Source organism: Monopterus albus, unplaced genomic scaffold (assembly GCF_001952655.1).
Source record: "Monopterus albus unplaced genomic scaffold, M_albus_1.0 scaffold3.1, whole genome shotgun sequence".
Classification (NCBI taxonomy): Eukaryota; Metazoa; Chordata; class Actinopteri; order Synbranchiformes; family Synbranchidae; genus Monopterus; species Monopterus albus.
In genome coordinates, this window is record NW_018127883.1 from 4,905,384 (window position 1) to 4,923,022 (window position 17,639).

General features: G+C 39.3%; 1 protein-coding gene across 1 annotated transcript in view; it reads right to left on the reverse strand.

Annotated features, from left to right (window-relative positions):
* Nucleotides 1-17,639, reverse strand: part of macrod2 (mono-ADP ribosylhydrolase 2) — a 406,311-nt gene that overhangs the window by 73,483 nt on the left and 315,189 nt on the right. Inside the window, exon 8 of the mRNA XM_020600667.1 lies at nucleotides 16,707-16,780. Coding sequence (XP_020456323.1) covers nucleotides 16,707-16,780 — 74 coding nt within the window. The remainder of the gene's footprint in view (nucleotides 1-16,706; nucleotides 16,781-17,639) is intronic.

Here is a 17,639-nt window from a genome sequence, read left to right on the forward strand (position 1 = left end):
TCATAATGTCATCATGCTGCCCATACATCACCACTCTGCTCACGCATACAGGAAAACTGTTGTATTTGATCGCTTACAAAACATATAAGTGCTCAGAAAATGGCTAAAGCCCATATTGCCCACTGAATGCTATTAAATGGATGAGTAAGTTTATGGGCATACAAAGTATGTATATAAAATAAAATGACAACCTCAGAGCCATGAGATATTGAATGCTGCACTGAGATTACTTTCTTTTGAAATAAAACAACATGTAAATAGTTTTTCCTATAGGCCCCTCGAGGTGAACATGGGCTGATGAGGTAAATCCATTGTCCTTATCCGAAAGAGGAGCGGTACAAAAACATAGTTAATACTGATAATATTTATCGTAATAAAGATACAAGAAGATAAACATGAAAGCTCCTCCAAGATGTTTACATGAACATTACTTCATATGAAAATGAAAAACATAATATTAACATAGAAAAGTAATAACATTTGCAATTTACATTAAGACTTAATCACTGCTATAACTCCTGACAATAAAGTAAATGGGCTTTGAGTGCAATTGTGTGTACATGGACATGTACATGTTGTATTACTTTGAAACAAAAATTAAAAATATGATGGGTCCCTGAATAGCGAGACTTGATATGCATATAGTACAATATGCCCTCTGACTTTCTCTGATTTGCATCTAGATAGCTTTAATTACAAATGAAAGTCAAGATAGCTGATTGGATGGGATAGTGGAGAATCAATTGAGAAGCGTGAATATTGACAAAAGGTGCAGCATCACTTCTTAACACAGCTCAAAAAACATCTCAATATGTGGCACAACAAATCAGCAGCTTGGTTCACCACATGGTTAAACACTGTATGCATGATTACCTCAATCACTGTAGCAGTTTAATGGCCTTGTCAAATGTATCAGCAGATCATTTCTGAATCTACAAATAAATTGTATGTAATGTGTTCACAAGCAGTTTTACTCATAAGATAAACACGCATTCATGAAGAACAGTAGCTATGAAACTAGCACCTCAACACTACAAGTGAGAGGGTTAAATGTGCTTTCTAACAGTCCCAACATTTATTGTTGTCCTACTACAGGTATGCCCATGAAATCTCAGCTTTTATAGAAGCTCCTTGAGCTCAGCGTAAACAAACTAGTGACAAGCTTCTTGAGCTCAGCGTAAACAAACTAGTGAAAGAATCAGAGGTTATGCATGGCTCTACAGAGCATATTATTTGGCCATTACTTAGAAGTACTGGAGTTCAGAAACTTCAACAAAGTTTAGTCCCAAGAAAATAATATAGAAGAAAATTACTAGTTTTCTTGAGAGCCTTGGCCAAAATCTCTTAAGGGCATTTATTTTAAAGTTATGAGCTACATATTGTGCACACATGAATATACACACTCGCACTTCATTAAGATAGCTGCTGAAGGTTGATGAAGTGAGAACACTTGCTTTGAGTCATCTCATGGACAGCTTTATCTTTTCCTGTATGACCTGAATAAGCACTGCCTTTATTTTCATTAAACACTTCCTTAATTACCAAGTTCTAAAACCAAAAGTGGGTCTGTGTCCTCACTTGTGCTGGCAAGACAGTGTGCGCCACCTAAAGCCTTTCAAAGTTTGCCACACTTATCCGTTGAAGTTAGAGCAATCGAACATGCTGAATGCACATCCAAACCTGCTGGGACAAGAGCTGAATGAATAAAACAAAGGATGTATTTAGCTTGTTACTGTAGGAAGTAGAGGTTGAAGTGTGCTGGGCCACACACACAGATCAAAACAGGAGATCAGACCATGCACAGAGGTGGGGATGCTGAAAATTAATAGTACAGTAAACTGGCAAACAGAGGGTGCAGTGGCTATACCACCAATAATAACCCTGCATTTCAGCACCTTGTAATTCTGTGAATTCAATGCCAAAATTATCTATATTTACAGTACAGGACTCTTCTTTTTCTGTTTCTAAACTATTATAAACATCAGTGGACAGCCCATTGGGAGCACCAGGGCATTTCCTGGTGGCCTGGGGTCAGTTTGCCTTAATAATAATAACAACAATAATAATAATAATATAGATAGTGTGGGTGTGTATGCTCGTCTGTCTCTCTGTGTCAGCCATTTCTGTGCTGAGTTTGCATGTTCTCCCTGTGCCTGTGGCGGGTACTCAAGCTTCCGCCTCTGGGACCAGGTCAGTCACAGTTTGCACGTCCTACATCTTAGTGGAGGACTTATATCATAGTAATGAGTGCAACACAGTGGTAAAATGACATTAAAAGAAATATTTTTCAACTAATACAGTAAAAGAAACAGTAAATCTAGACTATGGACTTACCGGCACTAGTTATAGATGCTTTGATTTTTGAGCTGTTTGCTTTATGGAAACCAGAGAGTGAACATTGTAATCTAAAACTTTTTACATGTGTAAATTGTTGTAGCTTATGTATTTTAGAGAGAGTGTTTGTGTGTTGATGCTTGAATATAAAAATCATTTAAACATTTGAGGTAATTCTCTTTTTAAAAAGTGTATGTCTAGCCTTGTACATTTGTATGCTACATCCTGTGACTGGTTTATTCCTAGTGAGATTCTGAGGGCTCACCAATAGCCACAGCATGCCTTGAAAACTGTACCAAATTGTTCTATTTTGTAACCTCTATAACTGTCCTCCCACAATAACATAGTAGCCAGATTTATAACTAGTCTGGTACCCATCACATCAAGAAATAGGATTAACCTACAAAATTAACGATCAAATGGTTTGTGTGAACACCATGGCCTGGAAAGGAGTCAAATTCCTGGCCTGAATTATTGTTTCAGTCCGCCCCGATAAACACTTTCTCCAGACCGTCAGCCAGTAACAACAGCCACCTTTTCTCCTCTTCTACACTATTATTTGTTCTGTTCTTTCCTATATCACTCAATAAACTATTGTTTTATAGTTACAGTGTTACACTTAAGACAAATTTTAGCTGGGGTTTATCTTTGTGTTTCTCGCAGTCATGTCCTTTTCACTCACCACAATGATTCACCACAGCCTCTCTAGCACTGATAATCTTCCAGTAACAATATTGTAATAATGCAAATGGCTTAAGAGCGATGACTTGTGCAGGTAGAATTTTTATTTTTCTGCTCAGACTGCAGGCTTTCTGACCTCCCAAAACCTACACTGGGCAATTCATGTGTAATTTTTCTCCAGCTAACTGGCCTGTAGCATTATTACGAGAGCCTGATTGTACTTTGATTGTTTCCAGCCCACTTCATGAGCGTATGGCGTGCCTGCCAGTCCTGGTGGACTGAATCAGGACATAATGGGTTGATTAAAAATCACCAAGACTCCTGGCATTGGGAGGAATGATTAGTGAGATAAGAAGGGGATATGAGCTTAATGGAACAAGAGGTGGTTCACCAAGATTAAAAGTCTTTTCCACATCACTGCCATTTTCCCTCCAATTCAGCAAATCACTTTAATTGAAATTCTTTTAATTTTCTTTTTAATTTTCTTCTCAAAAGACCTCCTGGAATTGCAACCCCAAGATGAATAGTAGACCGAGGTATGGACTGTGAGATCAATTTTACTATTCAGTTCAGTTATTCAGTGTGTCATCTTGGAGCCCTTTTGTAACACCATTATTAGTGGAGGTGAAACAGTTTTAACAAATCCACTGTTTGAAATATACTAATATCAGCATCTATGACATCTACAAGTTCATACAGTATAACGGTAACACACTGATGCCGCAAAAATGTACGATATTACTATCACAGTTTTTCACACTGCTATAAAATCAACATTAGAAGAAAACAAATTTTAAATCATGTTTTCAAAATCAAATTATATCCACAGAGCCACTACTAGGTTCAAGGGCACAGACTGGAACATTAGTTGCCACTAGTTGTAGACTCATAATACAACCGTTAAATCTCTACATCAAACATTTGAAAAACCTGTTAAGAACCAGATTTCATGGTGGCAAAGACACGGAAATTGGAGGCTGGCTGCTGCCAATCAAAAATAAGTGAGGGCTTTGCAGTGTCAAGAGTTTTGCAGCCTCTGTGGTTTGTTGCATAGGCCTTCAGAGAGGGTGCACAGAGGATGACAGACATAAATAAGTCTTCTCTGTCAGGAGAAACCACAAAGGTGTCAGATGATGCAGCTCTCTTAGGCCCACAATTCAAAGCCCAGCATGCAGCTGGAAAAAAATAAAAATGTTTGTATGATTCAAATTGATGCTATGCTAGCTTGAACCAATTTAGAATCAACTTCTATTGCAAACAGAGATCAATAAATGCCATGTAATGTAATACAGCAGTATCCTCCTGTAATGTACATAAACAAGCATAGACACAAATGTACACATGCATGTGTGCATACTGTACATGCAGGCACAGGTCATTCTTAAAAATAATAATGTCTTTGTTAGCTCCAACAGAAACCTGCTAAAGTCAGACAAGGAGCTGCTGCTGAGCTCTGTCAGCAGCACATTTAGACAACAGCACATCTGAGGTCTCAGTGATGGTGTGACAGGCCCCAGCCCCTGGCTGGCTAATGAAGAGAGAGACGATGAATAGGGTCTTATCAGGTCGTGTTGAGAGAATGCTAGTGGCAAAAAAAAAAAAAAAAAAAACAACCTCAAAGCCTTCCAGAGAACTCTCTCAGTCTGTCAGAGGAGGATGAAGAGTGCCTGTGCCGAAGCTACCCGGTGCTCATACTTTAATGTCATTCAGTTTGCCTTGACAGCGGCAGACACAAAGCGGGTAATTATTTTGCATTGTAGTTTTCTTAAACAAGTCTTGTGTAAATTGTTTCTCTACAGCCTGAAGCCAGTGTTACATAAACAGTATTCTATAAAAACATGTGAGCACACTAGATGCAAAAAGGATGCGTCTGAGATGGAGAGAGGAACTCTTCTGAACGCACTGCTTGCTGAGTGAAGTGAGCTCAAGTGTACTCTGAAGGTCATGGCTCAGGCAATCTGTCTGTTTTCATTATATCCTGTCTTGCTTCATGATATATATGGTAACATGCCAGACCAAGAGCTTGGCAGTGAGTGTGAGGACCTATTGTTCTGCTTTGAACTATAGCACAGGCTGAATTCAGCCTCCCTTCTAGATGCCAAACTAAGCTAAACCTCATACAGTGTTTCATCAATTACCTTAAGAAGTCATTAGACCGAGACACTCACAAACAACTGCACTTAATACTGACACCACTGTATCAGGATACCAGCTTGACAGTAGGGTTTTACCACAGGCACTTCTAATGAAATAATAAATTGAATTCTCAGTATTAGTATGATTATCAGTTTGTTCAAGATAAATCATTATCCCATTAAGCTCAATGGAGTCCATTGATTTCAGCCGCCTCTGCTCATCATGATGAACCTGCTTTATCTGAAGCTTGGTCTTCTACAGTGTGCCAACAGTACAGCACAGTCATCTTTCCAAAAAGGCAATAACTACTCTTTGTGTGTCATGTTTTAAGTAGCATTTTATTTTTAAGTTAATAATAAAATCTCAATGCACAATAGATACAAAATGACTAAAAATTCAGATGGGATATACAGTACATAAATCAAAACAACTTGAAACATTATTAAAAGCTTCCCCAATGCGATTAACAGAATATACTTTCTTCAGAGATGTCTATTTTCACAAATGAGGTGATTTCTCATCTTTAAAGGGCCTTTTTCAATGAAGCTGAGTGGAATTAATATTTAAAATCTTTTGTGCCATTTCTGAAATTTATGAGGGGAGCCAAGTACATTTAAATTAAAACTTTCTTGGCTTTACAAGTAAGGACAGATGTCTGAAAGAAAACTGTAGCATGAAAGTGCTGACAAATCCCATAGCCAGACAGACATTTGAGCTAATCAATAGCGTTCCCATTGGAGAACAAATATCTGCAGCATAACCTCATTGTTTGAAGAAAATAAAAAAAAACTTATCTGCTCAGTCTGAGGTTTGCCCTCTTCAGATGAGAAAGAAGAATTACAGAGCCTCAAAGGCAGAAAATCGGACCAGATTTTGCAGAAAACTTTGGCTCTGTATCCTTCAGATTAAATTTGATGTCCATCAAAGCTTTTATGAAAAACTATCTGTGGTGTTCAATTACAGAGAGTGAGTGCTTTTTATCACATAACTGTAGACAGATCTAATCTGATGAGGAGTGCATTTTCATTTCAGCACTCTGGAGAGAATTTTAACAGCGATTAAAAAATAGGTACAAATTCCATTGATTTGTTTTAGTTGAAGAAATAAGCTGGTACAGGACATCAGATTAAAGACTGTCTATGCCTATAAAAAGAATAAGGATAAAGTTGAGGGCATATCAAAAGTATAATTTTTGTTGTTGTTGTTGTTGTTACATTGTGCAATTCCTGCAGCCCGCTGGCATGTTTTCTTACTGTTTACTCTCTCTACTATAGTACACCTTTTGCTGGGCCAAGTGAAAATCATGAAAGCAGAAGAAAAGTAAAAGTTCATAGTAAAACTGCTTTAGCTATGCTGGTTGAGCAGGGACAGACTCCAGTGTACGGTCGAAGTTCAGCACATAAATAGTAATTCAGTGCTCCAGGCGAGGAGAACACAGGAATGTACTGGGGACCACTCAGCAGGATGACAGCTTCTTAATGGACTCCACAGAATAAAAAATAAGAAATACAGACAACATGGGGTGATAGGAAAGGCCTGTCTTTAATATGTCTGGGATTAAGGGGAAGAAACCTTTGTATGCCTATTAAATCAGAACGAGGAATTTGGGCAGTTTCAGGTTTCAGATTGAAAAACCTTGAGCCCTGCACTGTAGTTTGCCTGTAATGAGAAAGTAGGTGAGTTTATAGAATGTATGTAGGCCTGTTTATTGATTTGAAACTGAAACACAGTTTATTACTCTAAAATATTTCACACTGAAATAAGGCTTAACAAGATATGCATCATATGTATGGTATGTTTAGAAAAAATGAGCAGAGCAGTTCCACACTCCTCAATGCATTACTGATGTAGTAACGTGGTTAGGTTTACAATCATTAGAGCCCATAGAAGGAATTCACCAGTGGAAACAAGTGAAATAAACAGTATTACAGAGGAGTACAGAGGCAATATCAGAGATTGACCTGAGAGAGAGTAATGGAAAAGGGCTTGTTCTGTCACAGCATTTCATGGTGATAGAATGCCACATGCTCCCTTCTGACAGTGTGATATTGGCTGGGCACGAGCTTGATGAATGCATCAGCCGTAAGTCAGGCAAACCTCTGCCCTTCTTGGAACAGCACCTTCTCAGATGTTTATGTTGTGGTATAGAGATAGACGTTGTGTAATAGTAATGGGAACCTTGTCTGAAATAGGTTTATGGAAAATGGGCAGCCTCAGTTCCAATTCTAGTTATTTCAAACAGAATGTTATTACTCTTTGAGGTTAGATGCATTGCAGCTTAGAAAATAAGATGGGCATTTGGCTGGGGTGACTTTGTAGCACCGCTTGAGAGGTTGGTTGGTAACTTCCTGGTGCTTGGTTGTGGCAGAAGGTGAAGGGAAAGAAAAGGTGGGCAATAAGAACATGAGGAGCGAACTTTCCCTGAGCAGGTGATGACCCATCCCACACCACCTGGCTGCCTGCCAGGGTCAACCAATTAATGCTGCCCCCCTTTGATTACTGCAGACAGCCTGGGGATACAGCAGGCCAGCAGACAGTGTCCAGTCAGGGAACGCTGCACCAGGCGAAGAGGAGACAGCTCTGATGAAGGTTCAATTTTGGGTCACATTGTTAACAAACACAGCCCTTATAAACATCAGAAAAAGTAAGCTGCTTTGCTTATTTATTTTCGCATTTGCATAGTAATGAGGCATAAGCATACTTGGATGTCTCTAGCCCTTGTCACCTCTGCCTAGAGCTTTACCAACCACACCACCTCTGCACAATATTTATTACACATCATGAAAAGGGTGTGAAGCTTTTCACAAAGAAGGTGACAGGTGATTTGGCCTAAAGATGTCTTTTTTTTAATGTGCATCTCTTCCACTAATATGTGAAGTCAGACTCAGAGAAGAGTCTGTAGAGGTGTTATACTGTGACCTAAAGCCTCTACTATCGTAATTCTAACCCTACAGCCTTTACACAGCGAGTGCCTCCTGTTCTATCCATCACCCTGCTCTACCATGTAGAGGACCTTGATGCCCAGTCTTACCTCTGAAGCCCTGTTGAGTTACAACATGTACTACTCCTACTGTTCTAGCCTTGCTAGCTGTGCCCCACAGAGACAGATGCCCCCGTCAATCAGCACTATGAAGATCATCAATAATACACTAGATATCAGCCAAATAATTATATATTTTAAAGGATTAATATTCAGAGCGGTTTTGATGGCTATGTAAGAGATAGTCTTGTTTATGTGTGTGTATAATCAAACCTGGTAATGATGCACACTGACTCAGCTTTAAAATTTTCTCTTCCTGCAGCTCAATAAAAAGCTCTTTCAAAAAAGCCAGACTGCATGGGGGGATAGCTCTTCAGAACTCAGCAGGTCTCAAACAGAACCACAGCTTCAACCTTTAACACAACTTTAAAGAGCTTTTACACCTTTTTATGGTTCACTGAATCAATTGGACATCACTTGAAATATGAGCATCTTCATGTCATCTTGAATAGCTTTCTCTATACTGCTATGTTGTGGCAGTTTAACAGCTTGTTATAATTGTTTAATGTACATTTATCAATGGTAACTTTAGGAAAAGGCAAGTGACTAAAAGCACAGGCAATTTGTCATTAATTCTGGCCCATTTTGATGAGGACACGTATGACATATGCAAACACTAGATCTTCGTTCAAACCTCTAAGTGTGCCAACTTTATTTCTGAATACAACCTTGGCCAAAAAACTATCCTGATCAAGTAATTTATGCTTAGAAATAAAACATTGACTTTCAAATGTACCACCGCCTGAAGTCAGGCTTTGAGTCTGATTTCATCCCCCTCAGAGATGGTCAGAGATACGGCCCATTCCCCCTAATCACATGCCAGAAACTGTGCAATCACACAGCAACAGCTAAAGTAATCACTGCAGTGGTCTCCCCCCCTCCTCCCTGCACCGAGCCTCAACCCTACAACATGGGTAGCACTGGGAAGTCCTGTATGTGTGCTCCTCATACAGATACAGACACTGTAGCTTGTAGCCAAGTTTGTCAATGTGGTGGTCGATGATGACCAGCTGTGAAGAGGCTCTGCATGAATAGTGACCTTATGCAGCTACAACTATTGAACAAGAAGGTCAAGCATTTTTTTTGTTGCTAAAATAATACACTGGTACAAGAAAGCAGGGAATCAGATGACTGTAAAAAGTTCACCTACACCAAATTCCTTTACTAACAAGCATGTTGTCAGTATGTCAACCATTTCCTCATCACTAAGCTGTACATTAAAATGACTTCTGGTTCTTTGGTAATCATGTGACATACTATGTGAATTCAACATAAATACTGTACCTGTGCTCCAATGCAGTTTGCTTATTGCACTAGGTCCTTGCTAAATGCCAAAATATTTCAACAATTAAAACAGCAGCATTCTTCCTCCTTGCAGAATACAAATACCCAGGATAAAATGCAACTACTCTATACAGTACTGACATTTGTAGCCTACTGTTAACTCCTTAAAACACTTTTTTAAAACTTTAAATACTAAAGATAAGCTTACATATGTTTGATAAGGGATTCAAAAAAGGATAGACTTAAATTGTGACAACTCATAGGTTTGTTACTGGTTTCAAATGTAATGAAATGCTATGGAAAGTCGACTCAATTGTAGATAACCATGTGAGACATGGCTGTTTTTCTTGTGTGCCCATCAATAAGCAGTTCATTACACTGACACTGCTAACCAAGGTTATTTGAGTATCACAGACTTTATGGCTTAATATCAACATAAATGAGTGAGAGGACAGTGGAGTGGTCATAATGTTTTTCGTCACTATCGGTTTCTGCAAGCCACAGAGAGGCTACTGTACATAATTAATGGCTGTGATGAGTGTTATCATGACAACACAGGACAGGGTTTTTTTTTTGTCTGAACTTGGGGCAGTCTTTAAATGAGCTTACTGGGTCATGTAGTGTACTTTTAAGAACACACACTAAACAGTCTGAACACAGACACTGCACACCTCCACAGAAAAGGTCTCCTTGCCTCAGCATGGGGCACTGCAGTGGAAAATTGTGCTCAAACAGAGTGAATGAGCTGGCTGGAGTTTGATGAGTCTCCTGTCCTCTTCTGAACCAACAGCTCGACCCACTCTTGCTTTATCTTGGTGTGCCAGCCTACTTTTATCTGTGCTATACTAAATCAATTAGCATGTCATTAAGATAGCTTATTCCAGCACAGTAAGCATGGAGGCAGGACTACAGTATCTGTATGAAGGGAGAGAGTTGAACTCAGAGGGCATCATATCTCAGTGTCCATGTGCTTGAGTGCAGTGGGCTGTAGTTATTGGTGGGCTCAGTGCACCTGGGTATGGGAGCCATCAGTTTCTAACAGCTAAACACTGAGGTCTTTCTCACCACAAAAAAGCAATAAAAATTATTTTAAACAAGCACAAAAACTTGGATTACTCATAAAGACAAACAATTATTTCCCAAGATGTTTGGTACTTGTTAGTTGGCTATGTAATCCTCAATAAACACCCACCATGTTTATATTCACTTTTACTTTAGTACTCTATTGTGTTATCACAAATAGCTTTCATTTATTCCTGAGATGTAATCAATCCTGGGAGTAGAATTTTATTGATTCCTTTATTAATAATGTTTTCATTTGAAGTGGAGACAGAGCATTAACAGAGCACTATTCATCTCCCTCAGAACAGAAGACTCAAAGTCACCTTACATCAACATACGGTGATCATTCTGCAATTACCAGGCATAAAACCACACCTTGGTCTTTGACAAGATAGAGAGATGATAGGCTTAATCCCCATTTGTGCAGAGAGGATTTCTCTCTGAAGGCAGGAACTCAATCAGACCATTCAGATAAACATTGAAAATAATGTAGCATTTGCTGCTCATGATAAACATTTATCTTTGACAGCAGGAGCACCTAATCAAAAATGACTTTCCCTCTATAGATAACCACTTGCTAAAATTTGAACATTGACAAAATAACTTTCCCTAGTGTCAGTTCAGAAATAGGATTAATCTTAAATCTATTTAAACACTTAAACTAGTAGTATTTAACTACACCAACTGAGGTCAAGGGACTCAAATAGCACACATCATATTATATCAGAGTGAGACCGATAATACAGTAAAATCGTCAGATCATAAAAGCCATAAAATCCCCATTCCTGATGCCTTGGGCCAAATGGCTGCCACTAATGTATTAGACTACATGGCACGCATTAGTACTGGTGCCAGAAAAGTACAGTAATTCCATGGCAGAGAAAACTAATAAGGCATCCACACACTCTCTAAAGCGTTTCTATAGTCAAAATGACAGGGGCCTGACAGAGGCTGAAGAGAGAAATCAGTTCTGAGGTCAAACTGTGCATCTCTATCCACACAAGACAAGCTGGGTTTAGTCATGCTCTCGCCTCCTGATCAGGCCATGTCTCCCTGATGCTCTCAGTCACAGCAAACGATTTAAAGGGGCTAGACACCAACTTCAAAAGACCAGTGCTGGCTTTGAACATTATGCCAACAGCACAAGCCATCAGTGACACATCAGCATCCACCAGGCATACGCAGAGCAAATTTGTGCCTCTCTTGGCTACAGCGGCAACACTTGGCTAAGTCATTTCATTGGATATTAGACCATAAAAACAGCATGAAGTGGCAATGCAGCAACAAAGGTGAGGTACTGCCTCGCTTAGTGTTAAATTCCGTTCCAGTATCAATAAAGTATTTTCCAGCAGAGGCCTTCATCTGTTACTTTAAGATGAACTTACTGGAACAGAAGAGACAGTGGCTTAAAAATGCAGTGGGACTTGGACTCTCTCTGAGGGAATTCATCAACGTTTTAACCACAATGTATAGTAGATGATAAACAAGCAGCACATATGTGGCTTGCTGTCTGCTTGCAATTCACATTTTCGAAAGGTGAACCACACAATGTAGCCACAATAATGGCAACTATCCATCTTATTCAGCCAAACTGACAATGAATGCCTCAGTGTTGTCATGTTACAGCTCCATCTGCCAAAACCCAGACAGCTGCCTAAACAGCTATATCCATTTCCACAGCAAAACATGGCCATACAAACATACAGTAAACTCTACTGTAATTTATTCTTAACAGTCACTTCATATTTGTCTCAAATCACTGTTAAGTCTCTAGGTTTGGCCTGAGATTCATGAACATAAACAGATCATTCTCAGAACAGGAAGCAGGATGAAAACACCTGTTTTGGGAGCATCACTGTCACAGTGGAGTGCTTAATACCAATGCCCAAACTAGACTGATGTTGAAAGGTGAAATCTCTACACATCAATTTTGTCCTGAGCAGCGCAGCACAGCAGAGCTTATTACAAACTCCCAATCTGGAATGTTCCGACTGTGTTAGTAATGCTGGGCTGCCAGGCTCTCGAAACGCTTCATTAAAAAGCTGGGCCATCCAGAGCACATCCTTGGCAGCCAAATAGTGTGTCAGACCACATTTTTCATCTGCAGATTAAATCTATATAGGCCTGAATTAAACCAAATTACATCTTAAAATAAGAAATAAACCAAAGTCGGATGAGTGGGGGGACGTGTGCTAAGTGCTTTAAAACCATATGGAGAACTGGTTGTGTTGGTCTGTCGCTTCTTCCGTCTGCAGACCCTTATGCATTTTTGAAGAGAGTAGAACCCTCTGGTCTATTGTTTACACATACCTACTTTCTTTTTCATTTTTTTGTGTTCTTCTACTGTGATCTGAAGGATTATTCCTGCCCTCAAGTCTCTCCAGATTAAAGGATCTGTTTTCCCTGACCACTGTGAGGCTGTTTATTCTTCGACAATGGAAGTCTAGGTGCTTTTATAAGTGAATTTCATGCTGACACTGGGGCCCTTTGTGTGCTGGTGAGTGCATCAGGGCTACAGTGTCCTGGCCTGGGAGATAAACTCACAGCTAATCAATCAAACAGTGTCCTCTTCTTTTTTCTCTCCTCTCTCCCTGTCTCTCTCTCTCACACACACACACACACACACACACACACACACACACACATACATACTACACAAATTCCTTTGCTATCTGATGTAACAGCATCCTCAGATCTCATATGAGCACGTTTCAATTAGTTAAACATTACATTCCAATTGCTGTGTATTACTACAGCCGGCCAAATGCCCATGTATCTCAGCTGGATGACATACATACACATGAACAGCTGGCCATGCACAGACAACACTATCATGTCAGAGTGTGTGTGTCAGTGGAAGGGGTTGTAATGGGGGGACTGTGGCCTATAACCTGCCACCCCAGTGTGTTAGACCTTCAGCCAGCCCATTGTGCTGAAATTCTGCCACAATAGCACAGTATCCTCCCCAAAGCAGAGCCTTTATCATGGCCCTGAAATGACTTGCCTCTGTGGACGGCTCCTCGGGGCTGAGTGCACAGAGCTGGAGGTGAGTGAACAGAGCAATCTATTCCTATTGTTCCATGCATGATCAACTGGGCCTCAAATGTCTCATTCTCTCTCTATTTGGAAAGCTGTGTGCAATTTGTGATATGAGCTACTGTAGCAAAACTGAACAATACTGAACTTCTGCAAGCCTTTTGATGGTAAAGCATCCAACATCTCATCACTTTGTGATTGCCTTTGAAGGGGGACACAAGAGCATGAATAAAACCATGTGTACAACAACTTGCACAACACTGAAAATTCAAGGCTTTTACTCTGAACGTCTGTGACTGTAATCTCTCTCTGAGACCAGAAAACGCAATAAACGATTGACAGCACATAATTTTCTTATGAGTTGACACAGAGCCTGAAACAGAAACATGTCAGCTATCAATCATGTTGACACTGGGTGTGTCACATGAGTAAATACTGCAGCGATGAATAGGATTTCTAAACATATCAGACAATGCAAGGGCCATTCATCATAGAAGACAGGTTCAGGATTTTTCAAGTCCTTAAAATAATATTTGCTAGACTGTTACTGTCAAGTACTGGGCACATCAATAGTGTTTTAAAACCCAGTGGTGGAAACTAATTAAGCACATTTACTGAAGTACTGTCCTTAAGGACAATTCTGAGGTTTCTGTACTTGAGTATTTCATTTTGTGCTACTTCATACTTTGACTTCACTATATTTTAGAGGCAAATGTTATACTTTTTACTCCACTACATTTATTTTTACAACTTAGTTAGTTTTCAGGACCAGATTAATACATAAATTACAGCATAAGCATAAGAATATTGATCTCTGGTGGAAAATTCATGAGCTACCCAGCAGTAAAGTACTTCAAATTCTAAGCATATAAGATACTTAAAATGAGCTCCCCCATTATGCAACATTGTGATGTACATAATGCATCAGTAATTTTAATCCAATAATATGATATACATTAATGTTAAATGTGCCATTCTGCATAATGAGTACTTTTACTTTTAGTATTTCAGTATGTTTTGATGCTAAAACCTCTGTACTTTTACATAAGTCACATTTTGAAAGCAGGATTTTTACTTGTATCAGAGTATTCTTAAACTGTGGTATTGGTACTTTTACTTAAGTAAACAATCTGAGTACTTCTTCCACAACTGTGAAAACCAACATGAAAAATCTTGAAACTGTCCTTTAGGATTTAATGTCCAACAAAATGCTTTGACCGCTAACAGGATAGGCATCATGCTGTACCTACTTAAATTCTCTGTTTTGTGTCAGAATAAAACTAATCTGGCATAATTACTGAAAAATTAAAATTTTACCTTATGTCCATTATTTTTTAAATGTGCTTCCACAAGCACCAAGATTACCTAGGCACTAAGAAATGGTGAATGCCAGCTCCTGCATCAGTGCGTGTTGTTCTCTGGTTAGACTGGAAGCGAAATACTGCTGTGCTTCTGGGTAAAGTGTATCACTTTATTCTCTCTGATCTTGTTAAACGCTTATTCACTCTTGGTCTAGTTAGTGTCGAGCATCCGCTGCTTGTGCTCGTGGAGCTTTGCCAAACAGTCTTCAGTGAGGCCTCTATAGACGTCTACCCTTCTCCATGAATTGTAATGTTTTCCACTTGATCTTCCCACACCAGAGATAGCTATCAGTCAATGCATCACAAAACTGCAGGCTCTGTATGGCAAGTAGCAACTCTTGATGTGGAACAACACAAACCGCCAAAGTCAGGTTTGCACATTAGCTTGTTATTTTCAGTCAGCAGTAAGCTACATAAACATTCTTTACGCCAGAGTGTTAATGGATTCCCCAAGTACATGTTACAGCAATCATCAGGCAGAGGACAAGTGTGGCAAACACAGCACATCAACTGCAAAGCAACCCAGCAGCTCCGTATCATTTGGCTGTCTGTTCACAACATCCATAACACCAGCTGAGGGATGTTGTAGCACATCAAGCTGTGAGCTTTATAAAACACCTCAATCCACAGTGACAGATATAAACAGTGCCACAGTAAACAGAGATGACCCCTGAAGGTTACCATCACTCACTGACTCACAAACTGATAAATGTTCTGTACAGCCTTAAACAGCCTCCTGACAACTGGACCAAATGTTATCATCATCGATTGTTAATGAAAATGTATCAAGGTGATAAATACCTCTTTTAATGCATGTTGCATATGATAATGCTGCTCATGTAACCATTAGTCATTTTATTAAAATTAATTCTACTTTTAATTTGGTCATTACAGTTGCTTCGCATTCAGCTTGACCTGGTTAATTAGCACTGATACATTTCAAGGCAGTCACATATAAATGTGCTGACACACCCAATGAAGCACAAAAATTGCACAACTTTAACAGCTTCAGCGAAATATCCCATAATCATTTCCAGCCTGAAATCAGTATAAACTAGTAGCTTTGCAAACTGGAACACTAGTGTTTGCTTTTCTGACTGACTGGATAATAGGGCAGTAATGCTCCTTAGAGCAGCAAGTAGCTGCTCAGTTTTAGCATATTGATATTAAAATGTCCAAATCCATTTCAGTTTCCCAAAGGGGAAATAGATATGTTACATCTCTTTGTGATGGTCATTTGAAATATTTACTTAACTATTCACCTAGTAACTAAAACTGATCATAATCCTTAGTACGTCTGATTATGCCATTCATTGTTGTTACCACTTGAGATGACTGCGTATGCTTTTCACCAGTTAAACTGTGGTGGCAGTTTCCAGACTGTTTGAGCCTTCAGCTGTTGGAAGGAATAATTATAATTCATCTTACACACACAAAAAAACAATATCAGGTTATTTCATCTAATGTGTTTATGTTCCTCTGGGTCTAATAGCTTTCCCCAACATAGACAAATTAAACAGTCAACAGACCATTTAAGGCCTGATTAGTCTCAGACTGGCTTTTAAATTGATGCACACCACAAGCTAAATGGCTGATCAAGTGAAGCAGGTGGATAAGATGTCTGTCTGATACAGAGATGCATGAGAATTAGTGTCATGTGTTTCTGTGGTGGTCTGCTCAACACACAGAAAATCAAAAAAAGCACAGTGCCTGGACAAATGCATTGGTGGCTTCAGAGTGATGGCTATTTGTTTTGAACATGCATGTCCTACCGTATCAGGATTTTCTTCGATCCAGCTCTTCACTGTTTTCAGAGCAATCTCAGCTGCAGGCTCATTAGGAAAACCTAGGAGACAAAAAAACAATGTGAATACCAGTTGCATGCAACATAAAACCAGACGGATGAAAAGACAGACAAACCGATATCTCCACAGGTAAGAGCATTTCTCTCAAATCAATAGAAAGCAGCACAAGCTGCTTATCTCTGTTAGGTAAGACTTGCTGACTGATTAACTGCTGTAGATGGCTGTGGCCAAATGCACAGTGATGGGAAAACAAATAGGCTACACATACAGACATATTTCAGGGGTACAAGGTGTAGATACAAACATCAGATACAGTATATCACATTTGTAATCACAACTTCATTCATTACCACATCAAATAGAATTAAATAATATTTTGCCTATGTGGGGAAAATTACAGTACAGCTACTGTAAATGTGTGATCTTTCACACTACCCCATTTTATAAGTTTGCTAGAATGAAGATGTAGAGTAGTAAAAGTTAGTGTGGTTAACTACTGAATTAATCACAGCAATTGTACCAGCTCAGGAACCCTAACACAAAACAGTGATCACAAACACACAGCCTGTGACTTGATTAATTTTTAATAGGGCCAGTAAAGGGAAGACTGCTGGATGCTGATCTCCAGATCATTTGCTGCCAATGTAGAGAACTTCCCAAGTTCAAATACTCAGACTGAGCCGCATTATGGTCTATTAAAGCCCTTAGGCCCGCATTGCTACAGCTGGAAAGTATAACTGGCACTGCCAAAAGTGCTGACAATTTCCCACTCTCACAGAGTAGGGTTTCAGTTGTCTTCATTTCAAAGTAATAATAGTTGAGGCTGGTCATCTATGTCACAAAATTTGACTTAAGCATTGTACTCTTAAACCTCCAAGTCTGAGAGCAAGTTTGAAGTTG